General features: G+C 35.7%; 1 protein-coding gene across 5 annotated transcripts in view; it reads right to left on the reverse strand.

Annotated features, from left to right (window-relative positions):
* Positions 1 to 14,238, reverse strand: part of OMA1 (OMA1 zinc metallopeptidase) — an 80,325-nt gene that overhangs the window by 43,860 nt on the left and 22,227 nt on the right. For all 5 annotated transcript variants that reach the window (XM_086717118.1, XM_025912483.2, XM_086717117.1 and 2 more), the window contains exon 7: positions 12,118 to 12,192. In XM_086717118.1, coding sequence (XP_086573244.1) covers positions 12,118 to 12,192 — 75 coding nt within the window. The remainder of the gene's footprint in view (positions 1 to 12,117; positions 12,193 to 14,238) is intronic.

The raw sequence follows: 14,238 nt of genomic DNA on the forward strand, positions 1-14,238 counted from the left end.
TTGCACCTTTTGACTGCTGACATGTCAGTTCCTCAATCAATACAATAAGGTTTTAATAAACTTTCATGTACATATTTTCCCTATCCTAGATAAAGTTTTATCATAAGACTCAACATTGAAAGCTAAAATCACTGCAACTAAAAAATTAAATGAATACGCAAAAGCCTGTCTTGTTTCTTCAGGTAACACAATGAGGTTCAAAATAAGATGTAAAGCATGATGTATGTATACTTTATGAAAATTGACATTTATAACACACTAGTCAATGAGATGTTCTCATTTACTGGTTTCCATTCTCACACAAATCACTAAGCAAATCATCTTAAAATCTTTGTGTGATTTCTCACACAAATCATCTAAGGTATCAACCCAAATAGAACAAAAATAGTCAGTTTGCTATAACAAAGGCTCAGATTACTAACCTGGAAAATTCTGAGACCTGGATTCTAGCATGGGCTCTTCCTAACTAGGTGTATGTTACAAGACAAACCGCTTTACCTCTTTGGACCTAATTTCCCTATCTGTAACAGGGTAAGGTTAGATAATCTCCAACTTTCCTTCCGGCTACAAAAGTCTATGACTTTAACCTATTATTTTACAGAAAGTTTAGAATTTAAAGTCGATTTTATTTATTACCTATTTCTGTCACTAGATGGTGCTATGTGCATAGTTATCCATATTACTTGAAGAACTCATCTGGCAACATCTCTCAACAGGAGCAGTTAGAAACTTTGGGGGCTAGACAATTCTTCCCTATGGAGGGCTCTCCAGGCCATTATAGAGTATTTAAGATACCTCCCTGCCATCTCTCACTCCTGCATGCCCATTAAACACCAGTAATCTTTACTATTCTAATCACTGTGACCATCAAAAACAACCCTATACGGTGGTCTACTAAAAGGCTGCTCACTCCTGCATTACAACCACTAAAAGAAAATGTTTCCTTTTTCATATTTAAGAAACAGATACTAAAAATAAAAATGATTTAGCTGTTAGTGAAATCAGTCATTTCTGTAAATGAGTGTCAAGTGTCAAATTACCTCTACAGTGACAAATAAATCTACACACACAAAATCAAAGACTTAATTTGACTGTCAGCTAGTAACCAACATCTTGTTATTATTCTGTGATTAAGTCACACCTTAGTCCAACCAATTTTTACCAACCCTGTATTAGCCTTTTTGATAATTTATATAATGATAAATTTAATGTCTTATAAATGAAAAATTAAAACCATAGAAATGTAAATATACAAAATAAGCTCACACCCAATAACAAAGCAATAAAAAAGGGGAGACAAGCGGCCTATTTTCAAAGAGGCCTCCTGAGTAACTTGATTTTAATGAATTTTCCATAGTCTGTTTAGCCCTTGGCCTTGCAATCACATAAATCTAATGGGACAGCACATGACCAATAGATCCATCTCACAGGAACAGTTCCCATTAACCAAGTTCACAAGATTGATAGAAAAGCAGAATATCACCTTATTAATTTGCTGCAATAACTCTAACTGCCAAAACTACCAAGGGCACAGAGCATTTGTGTCCTCAAGCCATCATGTTCTCTCTCTTTTAGGCATGGTACGAAGGAAGCCACGTTATAATCAGAAGGTTACCTAATAAGGACAGAATTAGGAATAAGATAATTATGTTCTGTGATTTGAATATTAAGTGGCAAGAAGTCAAGAAAGTCTGATTCATCAATGTTCAAAGAAAGGATATAAGCCACAAATAAGAATCAAGAATAGGACATGCAAAATAACCCTTTTTGGTAGATACTGTCGTGATTCCCATTTTTCAGACTAAAAACGGGTCTCAAAAAGGTTAAGTGATTTGTCTACAATTACGCAAAGAAAGTAAGAGTTCAAATACAAGTCGGTCTGACTCCAGAGTCCAAGATCCCAACCACTATGCTGGGTAAGATATAAAATCCTGAGAACTGCTAACAAAGAAGGCTCTACCTTTCAGTTTTATCTATTGACATTGGTGCTCTTGAACTCTATCTACATTTTAGCCATACTGAATTTTTAACTCCTGGACTAAGCAATCCTTTCTTTTGCCTTTGAACATGCTGTCCACCATGCCAAAAGCACCCCCATTAGCATCTTCATCAGGATAATTACTACTTAGCTTTCAGATGTCTGCTGTAAATATCTCCTCAGTCTAATCTGTAGGCCAAGTTCTCATCCCTCACTAATGTGACATCTCTACTCTACTCTTGCAGGGGATCCTGTGTATCTCTATCATTATACTTTAAGGCATAAAAATCATTTATTGAATGTCTTTTTTTTAATTCAAATTCTGACCTTCATCAAGGTATTATGTAACCCTACATCCTAGAAGATGATTAGCATGTATTAACAAATATGAAAAAGAATGTGCCAATCAATAGTCGGGGGTTGGCCAACCCAGAATCTGAAAACTCTGGTGGCAAATGCTGGCCAGTGTCCACTTAAGTCTCACCTTGAGAAAGTGAATATCCTAGCTAACTAGACCTAATTCTTATTTATGGCAAAGTGGAAGGGAATACGATTTGAAGTCAGTGAAAGCTGTCATGAGACTGGGACAGTTGTTTGGGTAAAATGCTAATGACGGAGACAGAAACATATTGAGATAAATTTTATAGGCATAACTACTGACATGTGATGAAAGATTCCATGTGAATGATAAAGAAGAAGGAAGTACTAAGGAGGAATTTAAATTTTTTCCAAAAGCAACTGAATAGAAGGTGGTATAGAAGGAAGACTAGAAGTAGATGTGAGGGAAAATTAGGGATACAATGACTATATTAGGTTTGAGATACTTGTGTAATAGAGTAAATAACAGGTAGATTTCTTTTTCATTTTTTTTTTTTTTTTTACTTTTAACATATATTTATTTTTGAGAGAGAGAGACAGAACGTGAGTGGGGGAGGGGCAGAGAGAGAGGGAGACACAGAATTGGAAGCAGGCTCCAGGCTCTGAGCTGTCTGCACAGAATCCTACATGGGACTCGAATCCACGAACCATGTATCATGACCTGAGCTGAAGTCAGATGTTTAACCAACTGAGCCACCCAGGCGCGCCGTATTTTGGTTTTAATTTTTCTGAGTATAGTCAAAACATAGGCATATATTTAAATATAAATGATTAGAAGACTAGTGCTGTTAGGACTTTAATTGTATTACTTCTATAATGTAGGTCCTATTACTGTTCCTATCCTATAGATGAGTAAAACTGAGGTTTAGAAAGGATAAAAAACTCACCCAAGATCACACAGTTAGTACTCTACAGCTAGCAAAGCAGATCTCAAACTTGGGCAGTCAAGTTCCTGAGCTCACTAATTATCACTATATTACATTGCTTCATTGGCAGATGATTGATACCTTCACATCATGGGGATTCCAGAAAGGTTCAGTATTTGGTACTCAAGAAAAAAAGGTAGAGGTATAAGGTTCAAATAGAGAATTAAACAAGAGACTCCACAATGAATAGAATAACCCCACCACCCTCTCCCTTTCTAACCCTTAAACAATGACAGCTAGCTTTACAAGATTCTTCTGCAAAGACTCTTGAAAAGCCAAGAAAAAGAGCCTATATATATTCCACGTGAAAGTTCCCAAAGAAAGAGCTAGCTCACTGTCCTATCATCTTACAGTGAAGTCCACTATCCCAAACTATGTACACAGAGCTTCTGAAAAGTTTCTTAGTGCCATCTTATAAAATATGGATGGACAATCATGAATTACAAATTTGGGGATATACACTTCCACCCATGAGAGTAACTGGTACTGGATTCGTCCTCCCACTATAAATAACCATAAAGCTGGACATTTGCCTTACAGACTACATAAGGCAAACATTTTCAGGTACTGGACAAGAGGCAAGACAGGACTGTGATTCTTTTATTTATTTTTTATTTTTTAATGTTTATTTATTTTTGAGAGAGAGATAGAGTGCGAGTGGGGGAGACATGGAATATGAAGCAGGCTCCAGGCGCTGAGCTGTCAGCACAGAGCCTGACACAGGGCTCAAACTCACAAACCATGAGATCATGACCTGAGCTGAAGTCGGACGCTTAACCGACTGAGCCACCCAAGCGCCGCAAGACTGATTCCTGACATAAAGAGAAATACTATGTACTGTGATCCCCAGACTTGCTCCTGCTCTCTTGGCCTGGGGGCAGTTTCCTGACCACAATGTAAGGGGGTAGAACCCAAGCAGAGAACATGGTAAGTTTGACTCAGCTATGGAGTTAAAAGACAAGAGTTTAGGGCTGTAAGAGTAGTTGGAATTTATGGGTTAAAGCATCAGAAGGAAGCTCATCCCAGAAATTGGCAGAGTTTCCTTGGATTCCTTAAACTAGCTTTCATCACAATTAAAAATGTTTGCTCTGCAAAAAACAAACAATAACAACAACAAAAAAACAAAAACAAAGTTTGTTAAGAAAAGATGAGCCACGAGGTGCCTGGGTGGCTAAGTCGGTTGAGCATCTGACTTCAGCTCAGGTCATGATCTCACAGTCTGTAAGTTCGAGCCCCACATCGGGCTGTTTCAGATTCTTTGTCTCCCCCACTCGCACTCTGTCTCTCTCTCTCAAAAATAAATAAACATTAAAAAATAAAAAATAAATAAAAGAATCACAGTCCTGTCTTGCCTCTTGTCCAGTACCTGAAAATGTTTGCCTTAAGTAACTTAACCTGTCTGAGCTTCAGTTCATTTATCAATAAAACGGAGATAATGATAATAATAACTACTTCATGGAGCTACTATGGGATTAGGTTAGACAACACACAAAATTTAAGCTCAGTTATTAGAATACGTTAAGTATTGGGGCTCCTGGGTGGCTCAATTGGTTAAATGTCCGACTTCGGCTCAGGTCATGATCTCACGGTTCCTGTGTTCAAGCTCCACGTTGGGCTCTGTGCTGACAGCTCAGAGCCTGGGGCTGCTTCAGATTCTGTGTCTCCCTCTCTCTCTGACCCTCCCCAGTCATGCTCTCTCCCTCTCTCAAAAATAAACATTGGAAAAAAAAAAAAGAGTATTATGAAATGGCAGATAATGGTGTTATTATCTAAACAGGTGATGTCACAGAATAAATGTGACATATAAATGTAGTATATATTTATATTTAAATATATTTAATATATTTAATAGTATATATTATTTTAATATATTATATTTAACATATAAAAATATATTTAAATATATACATTTAAAATGTAGTATAAATATAATATTTGAAGTTCTTAAACTATTTAATTTTGAGGTTTCTCCCTTTTGATAGGAAAAAAATACTTATACTCAGAGATGGCGTTTTTATATCCTAAGTGCTCCATAACAAAGATATTACCTGTATCACTATGTATTCATGACTTAACATCTGTAGCAATATCGTTTTCTCCTTTGAACTAAATATAATATCACAACTGGCAAAAGGTCATCTACTCCACAATACAATATTTAGATGTGCTTTAGAAAATGAAATGATAGTTTTCTCTATCCAGATGCACTGGATAAAAAATGTATGGCTTCCATATTATAAATAATCAAAAGAATATCAATATTTACTAATCTCTCTAATTCCATTCTTCTTTTTTAAATAAAACAGAAAATTTAACTTACCAAGTCGCCCAAAAACACAAAACTGGCATTTGATCACTCAAAGTAGTAATTCCCATACCTGCCTAGACAGCAGAATCACTTGGCAGTTTCTAAACACATTTAGATTCAGGGTCTCATCATCTAGCTACTGACTGAGAATTTCCAAGTGGGGCCTAGAATATGGATTCTTAAAATCTACTGAGAAAAACATTTAAAAAAAGGCAATCTTCAAAACAAAAGATAAAATAGCCAATAAAAAGGAAACATCCTCAACTTTACTACTAGGCAAGAAAATGCAAATTTTTAATTAAAAGCTATGAGATTCCATTTTTTGTCCAAATTAACAAAAATTAAAGATACTAGAAACAGTGCTGATATGCACGTAAAAAAAAAAGGCATTCTGATATGTCACTGGTTAAGATTTGCTACAACATTCTGTAATAACTGGGAGTATCTTTTTTTTTTTTTTTCAAGAGAGAGGGAGAGTATGAGTTGGGGATGGGCAGAGGAAGAGGGAGAGAGAAAATTAAGCAGCCTCCATGCCCCATGCAGACAGAGGCCTATCGGCCTGAATCTCACAACCGTGAGATCATGACCTCAGTCAAAATCAGGAGTCAGACACTTAACCAACTGAGCCATCCAGGCACCCCTGGGAGTATCTTTTAAAAATAAAAAGGCAATACCGGAAAAGCACAAGGAACATAAGGATATGTATATAAGGATGCCAAATGCAGTATTATTTGCAATTTAAACAATAACGAAAAACTCTGGAAATAACCCCAAAACTCGTTAATAGATACATGATTAAATGAATTAGTGACATTATAGAATACTGAATCGCTATTAAAAAGACTAAGAGACTTCCTCTTCTAGCAGTGATGGAGTAAATAAATTATAGCAGACCAATGTTCCTATCAAACACAATTAGAAAATCTATCAGGTGAAAGGGACTAAGAGGTAAAAACTTTCAGTTATACAATAAATAAATCATGGGGATATCATGCTCAGCATAGGAAATATAGTAATACTGTAATAACTGGCAACAGATGGTAACTATACTTACCATGGGGATTATTTTGTAACGTATAAAAATATTGAATCAATATTATATACACCTGAAACTAATAGGATACTGCATGCCAATTTTACTTCAACAACAAAAAAAAGAAAATCTGGATAAAATATAAATAATATTTGTTCCAAGGTATTGGAGAGTTACTGAGTTAGCCAATACTAGAAAAGCCAAAATCCTAGGAAGAAGGAAAGCTCAGGGAGAGGAGTCTTATCCGTGTGTTGCTCTTGTTTTCAGCAAAATCTGTTAAATTCTAAGGAGTGAAGGGCCAGAGGCTAAGAAAACTAGCAGAACTCAAAAGAAATCCAAGCAGAAAGAGGTGACTAAGGAGTGCTTATGGCTATCCAGCAGGACTAAAGGTCAAAACTTACAAGTCAGGCTTGATGAGGCAGCCAAATTTGAGAAGTCAAGATCTAAAAGACAGGAAGGCAAAGACAACACCAGATGCCAGTTCACCAAGGCGCCTATGAATTCTAAAGCTGCATAGGGTACTTTTCAAAACAAAAAGTGGATGAAAACTGAGATTTCAACATCCTCATGGTGCTGGCAGAACAAAAAACTGAAGTTCAAAAACCACTACAGAGAAGGAACTTAGTCAATCCTCCATTCCTTTAGTAGACTTCCCGACAGTAATATCCTTATGAATGAAGGTGAAGTAGAAGCAAATTGAAATTTAAGAAGACTCAGCTCAGGCTGTGACTGACTGAAGGAATCCGCTTTATTCTAGTTGTTCTCCAGACTAAAGGCAGAATCCTCGGTGATGGAATAAATTATCATTCAGAGCCAAAAGTACTGTTTATATGAAATGTTCAGAATTTGATAAAAAATGGGCAAGCATACCAAGAAACAAGACCAAAGGCAAAAAACAGACAAAAGAAACAGACCGAAAGTTAATAAAAATAATAGTTAACAAACATGAAGGTTTAAAAAAATTATGATAAACATATTCAAGAAAATATGAAGAAAGTTATGACAAAACAGAATTTCACCAGCGAACTGAAATTTATAAAAGAGAATCAAATGGAAATTCTAGAATGGAAAAATACAGTAACTAAACTGTAAAAGTCAAAGATGAGTTTATGGCATAATGGACACAGCTGAAAGTAAGATTAATGAACTACAAGGCAATGACAGAAAATATACATCCTGAAACGTGTGTTATCTGTGGAAACTATGAAACAGATCTGCTAACAGTCAAATTATTTTAATCTTAGGTATTGGCACATTCCAACAATCTGTACTATTCTAGGGTGTGACAGTTTAAGAGTAAATATGGTTTGAACTTATTCATGTTTAGAGGGTGTCTGAAATTGAGAACTAGGCAGATCTATTTACTCAGATCCTAAGCATGGCCCTAAGGAAAATTGCTTGAAGAAACTGGATCCCAAATATTACAGCTGGAGAATTTTTACAACATGTCCATATTCAAGTGGAGATCAAAGAAGCTCAACTAAAAGAACTATGGACTGAGCAAAACTTCTTTTTAAAAAAAAGGGCTGACTTAAAAATTACTACTTAAACTTTGGAAGAACCAAGGTGGTTGGCAGTGGGAGGAATCACAACATGTGAAACTCCTGAAATAAAAATATATTAACTTTTGGGGCGCCTGGGTGGCTCAGGCAGTTAAGTGTCTGATTTCCACTCAGGTCATGACCTCATGGTTTGTGGGTTCCAGCCTCATGAGTTTGAGCTCCTCGTCGGGCTCTGTGCTGTCAGGTCTCTCTCTCAAAAACAAACAAACATTTTAAAAATATATTTAAAAACTCTATTAACTTAAAAAAAATTTTTAATGTTTATTTATTTTTGAGAGAGAGACAGAGTGTGAGTGGGGGAGGGGCAGAGAGGGAGACAAAGAATCTAAAGCAGGATTCAGGCTCTGAGCTGTCAGCACAGAGTCCAATGTGGGCTCTGAGCAGGAGGCTGGAACTCACAAACTGTGAGGTCATGACCTGAGCTAAAGTTGGAAGCTTAACCAACTGAGCCATCCAGATGCCCCTGTATTAACTTTTAAAAAAATAAATAAAATATATCTGTGGAATGCAGTATCCTTGAGACATTAAAAATATAGTAAGGGAGGGGGGCACCTGGGTGGCTCAGTCGGTTAAGTGTCCGTGACTCTTGGTTTCGGCTCAGGTCAAAATGTTACAGTTCAGTGAGTTCAAGCCCACGTTGGGTTCTATGCTGGCAGCATGGAGCCTGTTTGGGATTCTCTCTCTCAACCTCCCTCTCTGCCCCTCCCCGACTCATGCTGTCTCTCTCTCTCTCAAAATAAATAAACTTCTAAAAAATACATATATGGTAAAGGTAACAAACTGATGGCTGGCAGCAGAGAGGGGTGAGGGGACAGGCAAAAATAGACGAAGGAGCAGGAGAAACAGGCTTCCAGTTATGGAATGAATAAGTCACAGAATGAAAGATATACCAGAGAATATAGTCAATGGTACTGTGACAGCATCGCATGGTGACAGATGGAGCTACACGTACAGTGAGCATAAAATACAGAGTTGTAGAACTTCTGTCTTGTATACATTAAACTAATGTAATATTGTGTCAACTATACTTCAATAAAAAATACAAAACACAAATATATATGTATATTAGACAACTTCATAATAATGTTGAAAATTTAAACAAAACAGAAGTTCCTAGAAAAACAAAACTTATAAAAACTGACACAAAACAGAAAAATGTGAGTAGCTCTATATCTATTAGAGACTGAATCTACAACTAAAGGCCATCCCACAAAGAAACCTGTAAGCCCAGGGCACCTAGGTGGCTCAGTTGGTTAAGAGTCTGACTCTTGATCTTGGCTCAGGTCATGATCTCGCAGTCGTGAGTTAGAGCCCTGTGTCAGGCTACACATAGTCAGTGCAGAGCCTGCTTGGGATTCTCTCTCCCTCTTTCTCTCTTCCCTTCCCCACTCACTTGCTCTCTTTCTCTCTCTCTCAAAATAAATAAACTTAAAAAAAAATAAATCTGTATGGTTTCTACCCACAAAATCTCCAAACATTTAAAAAATAAATATCACTAACGTTACACAAACTCTTCCAGAGAAAAGAAAAAACCACTTCCCAACTCATTATATGAGGCCAACATAATCTTGATACTAAAACCTGACAGGACATTACAAGAAAAGAAAAGGCCAAGCCATTGTCTTTTATGAATACAGATAAAACATTCTAAATTCTAAGCTAAACATTAGCAAGCCAACTTCAGTAATATATTGGAAGAACAATATTATTGATAAAATTGGGTTTACTTCAAAAATAAAAGTTGTCCTAGTGCGTAAAAAAAATCAATATAGTTTGCCACATTAAGAGATTAAAGGAGAAAAATGATATAATCAATATAAAAAATGTATTTGATAAAATTTGTTATTCATAATTTTAAAAAATCTCTTAGCATATTAGAAATAGCAGGGAAACTCTTCTAAAAAGTCAGATTAAAAGAAAAACAACTTAGACATCAGAATGGTGAAAAATGGTGATGAAGAAACAAAGGTGCTCACCATCAACATTGTACTAAAGTTTCCGGCCATTGCAATAAGGTAAAAAAAAACAAAAAAACAAAAACAGAAAGTACACAGACCGGAAAGGAAGAACTAAATCTGTCATTATTCACAGGCAGCATAAATGTGTATATATAAAATCTAAAAGAATCTACACACTATCAGAATTAAGTGGATTTAGCAAGGTTTTTAGATCCAAGGTCATTTATAAAAATAAAGTGCATTTCTATATATGAAGAAGTTTATTTTTTAAATAACACTTTACAATTAAAATGTCAAATATTTAGCAATAAATCTAACAAAAGATGTATAATTCCTATACACATACACACACAAACATTTAGAAACATCACTAAAATTATAAGAATATCCATATAAATGGACAAATATATCATTCATGGATTGGAAGATTTAATATTATTTTTTCAGTGTTTATTTATTTTGAGAGAGAGAGCACGGGGAAGGAGCAGAGAGAGAGGGAGAAAGAGAATCCCACGTAAGCTCCATTCTGTCAGTGTAGAGCCTGATGTGGGACTCAATCGCATGCCCCTGAGATCATGACCTGAGCTGAAATCCAGAGTGGGATGCTCAACCAACTGAGCCACCCACACTTCCCAGGAAGACTCAGTATTTTTGACAGTAGTCAACTATCTCCAAATTCACCCAATTGCCATCAAAATTCCAAGCGTATTTTTATACAGGCATGTAATTTGATAAAGTGATTCTGAAATGTATATGGAAAGGAAAAGGACTAAGAATAGCCAAATCAATCTTGCAGAACCACACTGGAAGACAGAAGTTACCAGGTATCATGTCTTACTACAAAGCTACATGACAATGCAGTATTGGCTCAGAGACAGATTAAGAGGCCAAGAGAATACAATAGGGAGTCCAGAAATAGACTCCTATATAGCCTCCCACATTTATGACAAAGAGACACTCAAGAATAGTGGAAAAAGATAACTCTTCAATAAACAGTCCTGAGGCTATTAGATATCCACATTGGAAAAAAATTATCTTGACTTCTTCCTCATTTTATATTTTAAAAAGCTAATAAAACAATAAGCTTCTTGGAAATAAAACAGGAACAATTTATTGAAATAGGCCAAGATTTCTTAACCAGAACACAAAACACTCTTACCTTTATAGCCAATCTGTGGTCCACTATTTGGGAACCTCTTAATCTATGTAGTCAGAGAATTCACTTAAGTCTTATTACGTAACATTCAAATAACTACTTTTGCTTTTGTGAATAGTAGTATCTTCATTTATGAAATTAAATCCATAAAACTAACTAGAAGTTCATATAATAGTTTATTTTTATACCTAGGACTTTTTAATAACTACTGGAAACTCAACAAAGATCAAATACAATTTGAATTTAATGTACAAAGTGGCATTGTTTTTACTCCGCTTTAAAAATGCAGTTTTGCTTCTAATATTAAATTCTACTACTAATAATATCAGTTATCACAGATGATAAAAATAGGAGCCAGACATGAAGTGCCCTGTAAAGGAGACATGAACAAAGCCAACCTAAATCATAGTAAAGGCCCAGGGCTGCTCTCTGTGCCTAGCAAATGTAAGTCATTGGCTGCAATAAAAATAATCTCAAAGACACAGAGTAATAAGTCTGCTCCTCTACCATTTATTTAAAAGGTAAAAATTCAATCTGCTCATCTGGGATCATAGCTACAATAGCATAAACCTTTCTCTGAGGGGAGGAAAAATAGTCTTACGTTATTTTACTCAAGCCTTCTTAGATCAGTGAAACAAGGGAGAATAGTGAAATAAAGATAGTGTATCAGTTTACAGAGGGCACAAATTTAAAAGGTATTAATGAAAAATTTCATACAGCTCTCATTCTCTCCTCATACCACAGCTCATTAAGACAATGTGTATTTATCTTTTACTGTGTGAAGGACACTGTGTAGTCTCAACTACTAAACATTTTACCTTTGCAGCAAGCTGTAGTCCAATTTTGTCAGCTTCAGCCTCCAAAGTTCTACTGTATGGTCTATCAAACATATACTAAGAAGAAGTAAGAAGAAGTTTCATTAAGGATATTTATCATTTCACAACAAAATAAGTAACAAAGTGAGATTTTTAAAATTAATTTCATGGAGTATCTAGGATAAAGGTTTTATGCTCGCGATGACTGACACTTAAAGAACACCATGGTAGGGGTGCCTAGGTGGCTCAGCTGGTAAGCATCCAACTCTTGATTTCGGCTCAGGTCATGATCTCACAGTTTGTGAGTTTAAGCCCTGCCTCAGGCTTTGTACTGACAGTGCTGGGCCTGCTTGAGATTCTTGCTCTGCCCTTTCCTTGTGCTCGCTTGCCTCTCTCTCTCTTAAATAAATAAACATTTAAAAAAAAAAAAAAAAGAAAGAAAGAAAGAACACCATGGTATAAAACATAAAGTACAGTCTTTATTTCCTCCATCAGATATTAATATTTTAAAAACATAAAAAATTAGGCCTACAGACTTCTAGAGAGTCTATAGTATTTTATAGAGTACAGTAGTCTCCCTTACCCACAGTTTCAATTTCCACGGTTGGAGATACCCGCTCAACTGTGATCTGGAAGCAGATGGTTCTCCAGACATACTGTCAGAGGTCTATAGCAGCCTAACACCACGTCACAGTGCCTACATTGTTCACATCACTTTATCTCACCACATAGGCATTTTATCATCTCACATTATCACAAGATGGTGAATACAGTACAGTAAGATACTTTGAGAAGGCCACACTCATGTAACTTGTTTTTACAGTATATTATAATAGTTCTATTTATAGAACAATTCATCTCTTACTGTGCTTAACTTACAAACTTTTATCATAGGTATGTATGTATAGAAAAAAACCCATACTGTAAATAGGATATGGTACTATCTGAGGCTTTAGGAAACCAGTGGTGGGAATATATCCCACCCTCCCTCAGCCCTATGGATAATATTGGGGGAGGGGTTACTACTATACAGGTATACCCCTCTTTCAAAAGTTTGCCTTATGCTACTTTGCTTTTAAAAAAGACCTACATTAGAACGTGTTCTCACTAACCAAAAGAAATCCAAAGAGTATGTTTGCTTTTATGAAAAAGCCTAAAAGTGAAGTGACATAACATGAATTTTAAGAAAGGAGAGGATTTCCTAAGAAAGCTTCTTAACGCAAGCTTTTATTATGGCCAAGGAACATTCTGACCTTGCAGTTTTAAAAGAAAATTGAAAAAATATGGCTATGTAATAACCACTGACACTACTAGAGAATTTATTTCAGTTAGAAAATTAACCAGAGAGCAGAATTTTCCTTCTTTGATAAATTATCTTCACTCCGTCTTTCTAAGTATTGATTAGTTAGGAAAATGAAATTTTCTTCCAACTTCAATAAAAAAATACAAATAGATATCGTAACTTTAACTTCCCTAATTACTTGTATTTATGTGAATGCTTTCCAGTTAAATTCTAATTTTCAGTAAGTACTAAAATTTGTAGGAGATGGATCAATAAGCAGGACTTTTGAGAACAGTTATTAATAGGGGAAACAATTTCACAGAGGTAGCTACATGTCAGTGATGTCTAGAAATAATATAATCAATCTAGTATATAACCATGAGATAGGACTTTCTTCCTTCTCGATCATGACTTTTTAGGTTGTTGAACTATATTACATAGTGTCTTCACTCTCAATGAGCAGTCTGCAGGGGTCCATCAAGTCTACTGATAGTATAACTGGTTTAAAACATTGGCTTTTTTTTTTTTTAAGGATGGAAACTTACATTAAGTCCAAATGCTGACACTTATTAACTGTTAACCCTCAGCTAATTGTTTAACCCATCTAAGCCCAGTAGCATCATATGTAAAATGGAGTAGCACAGGACCAACCTCCTAGAGTTGCAGACAGGATAAAATGAGCAAATGATAATAACTCCTATTTATTGAGTCCTCATTTTGTACTAGGTAGGTACCGTGCTAAGTGCTTTAAATCACTGGTTCTCAACTGGATGCGATTTTGTCCCCCAGGGACATATAAAAATGTTTGGAGACATTTATGATCATCACAACTGTTGGGCAGG

This window comes from Puma concolor, chromosome C1 (assembly GCF_028749965.1).
Source record: "Puma concolor isolate L17-30 chromosome C1, mPumCon1.1.hap2, whole genome shotgun sequence".
Lineage (NCBI taxonomy): Eukaryota > Metazoa > Chordata > Mammalia > Carnivora > Felidae > Puma > Puma concolor.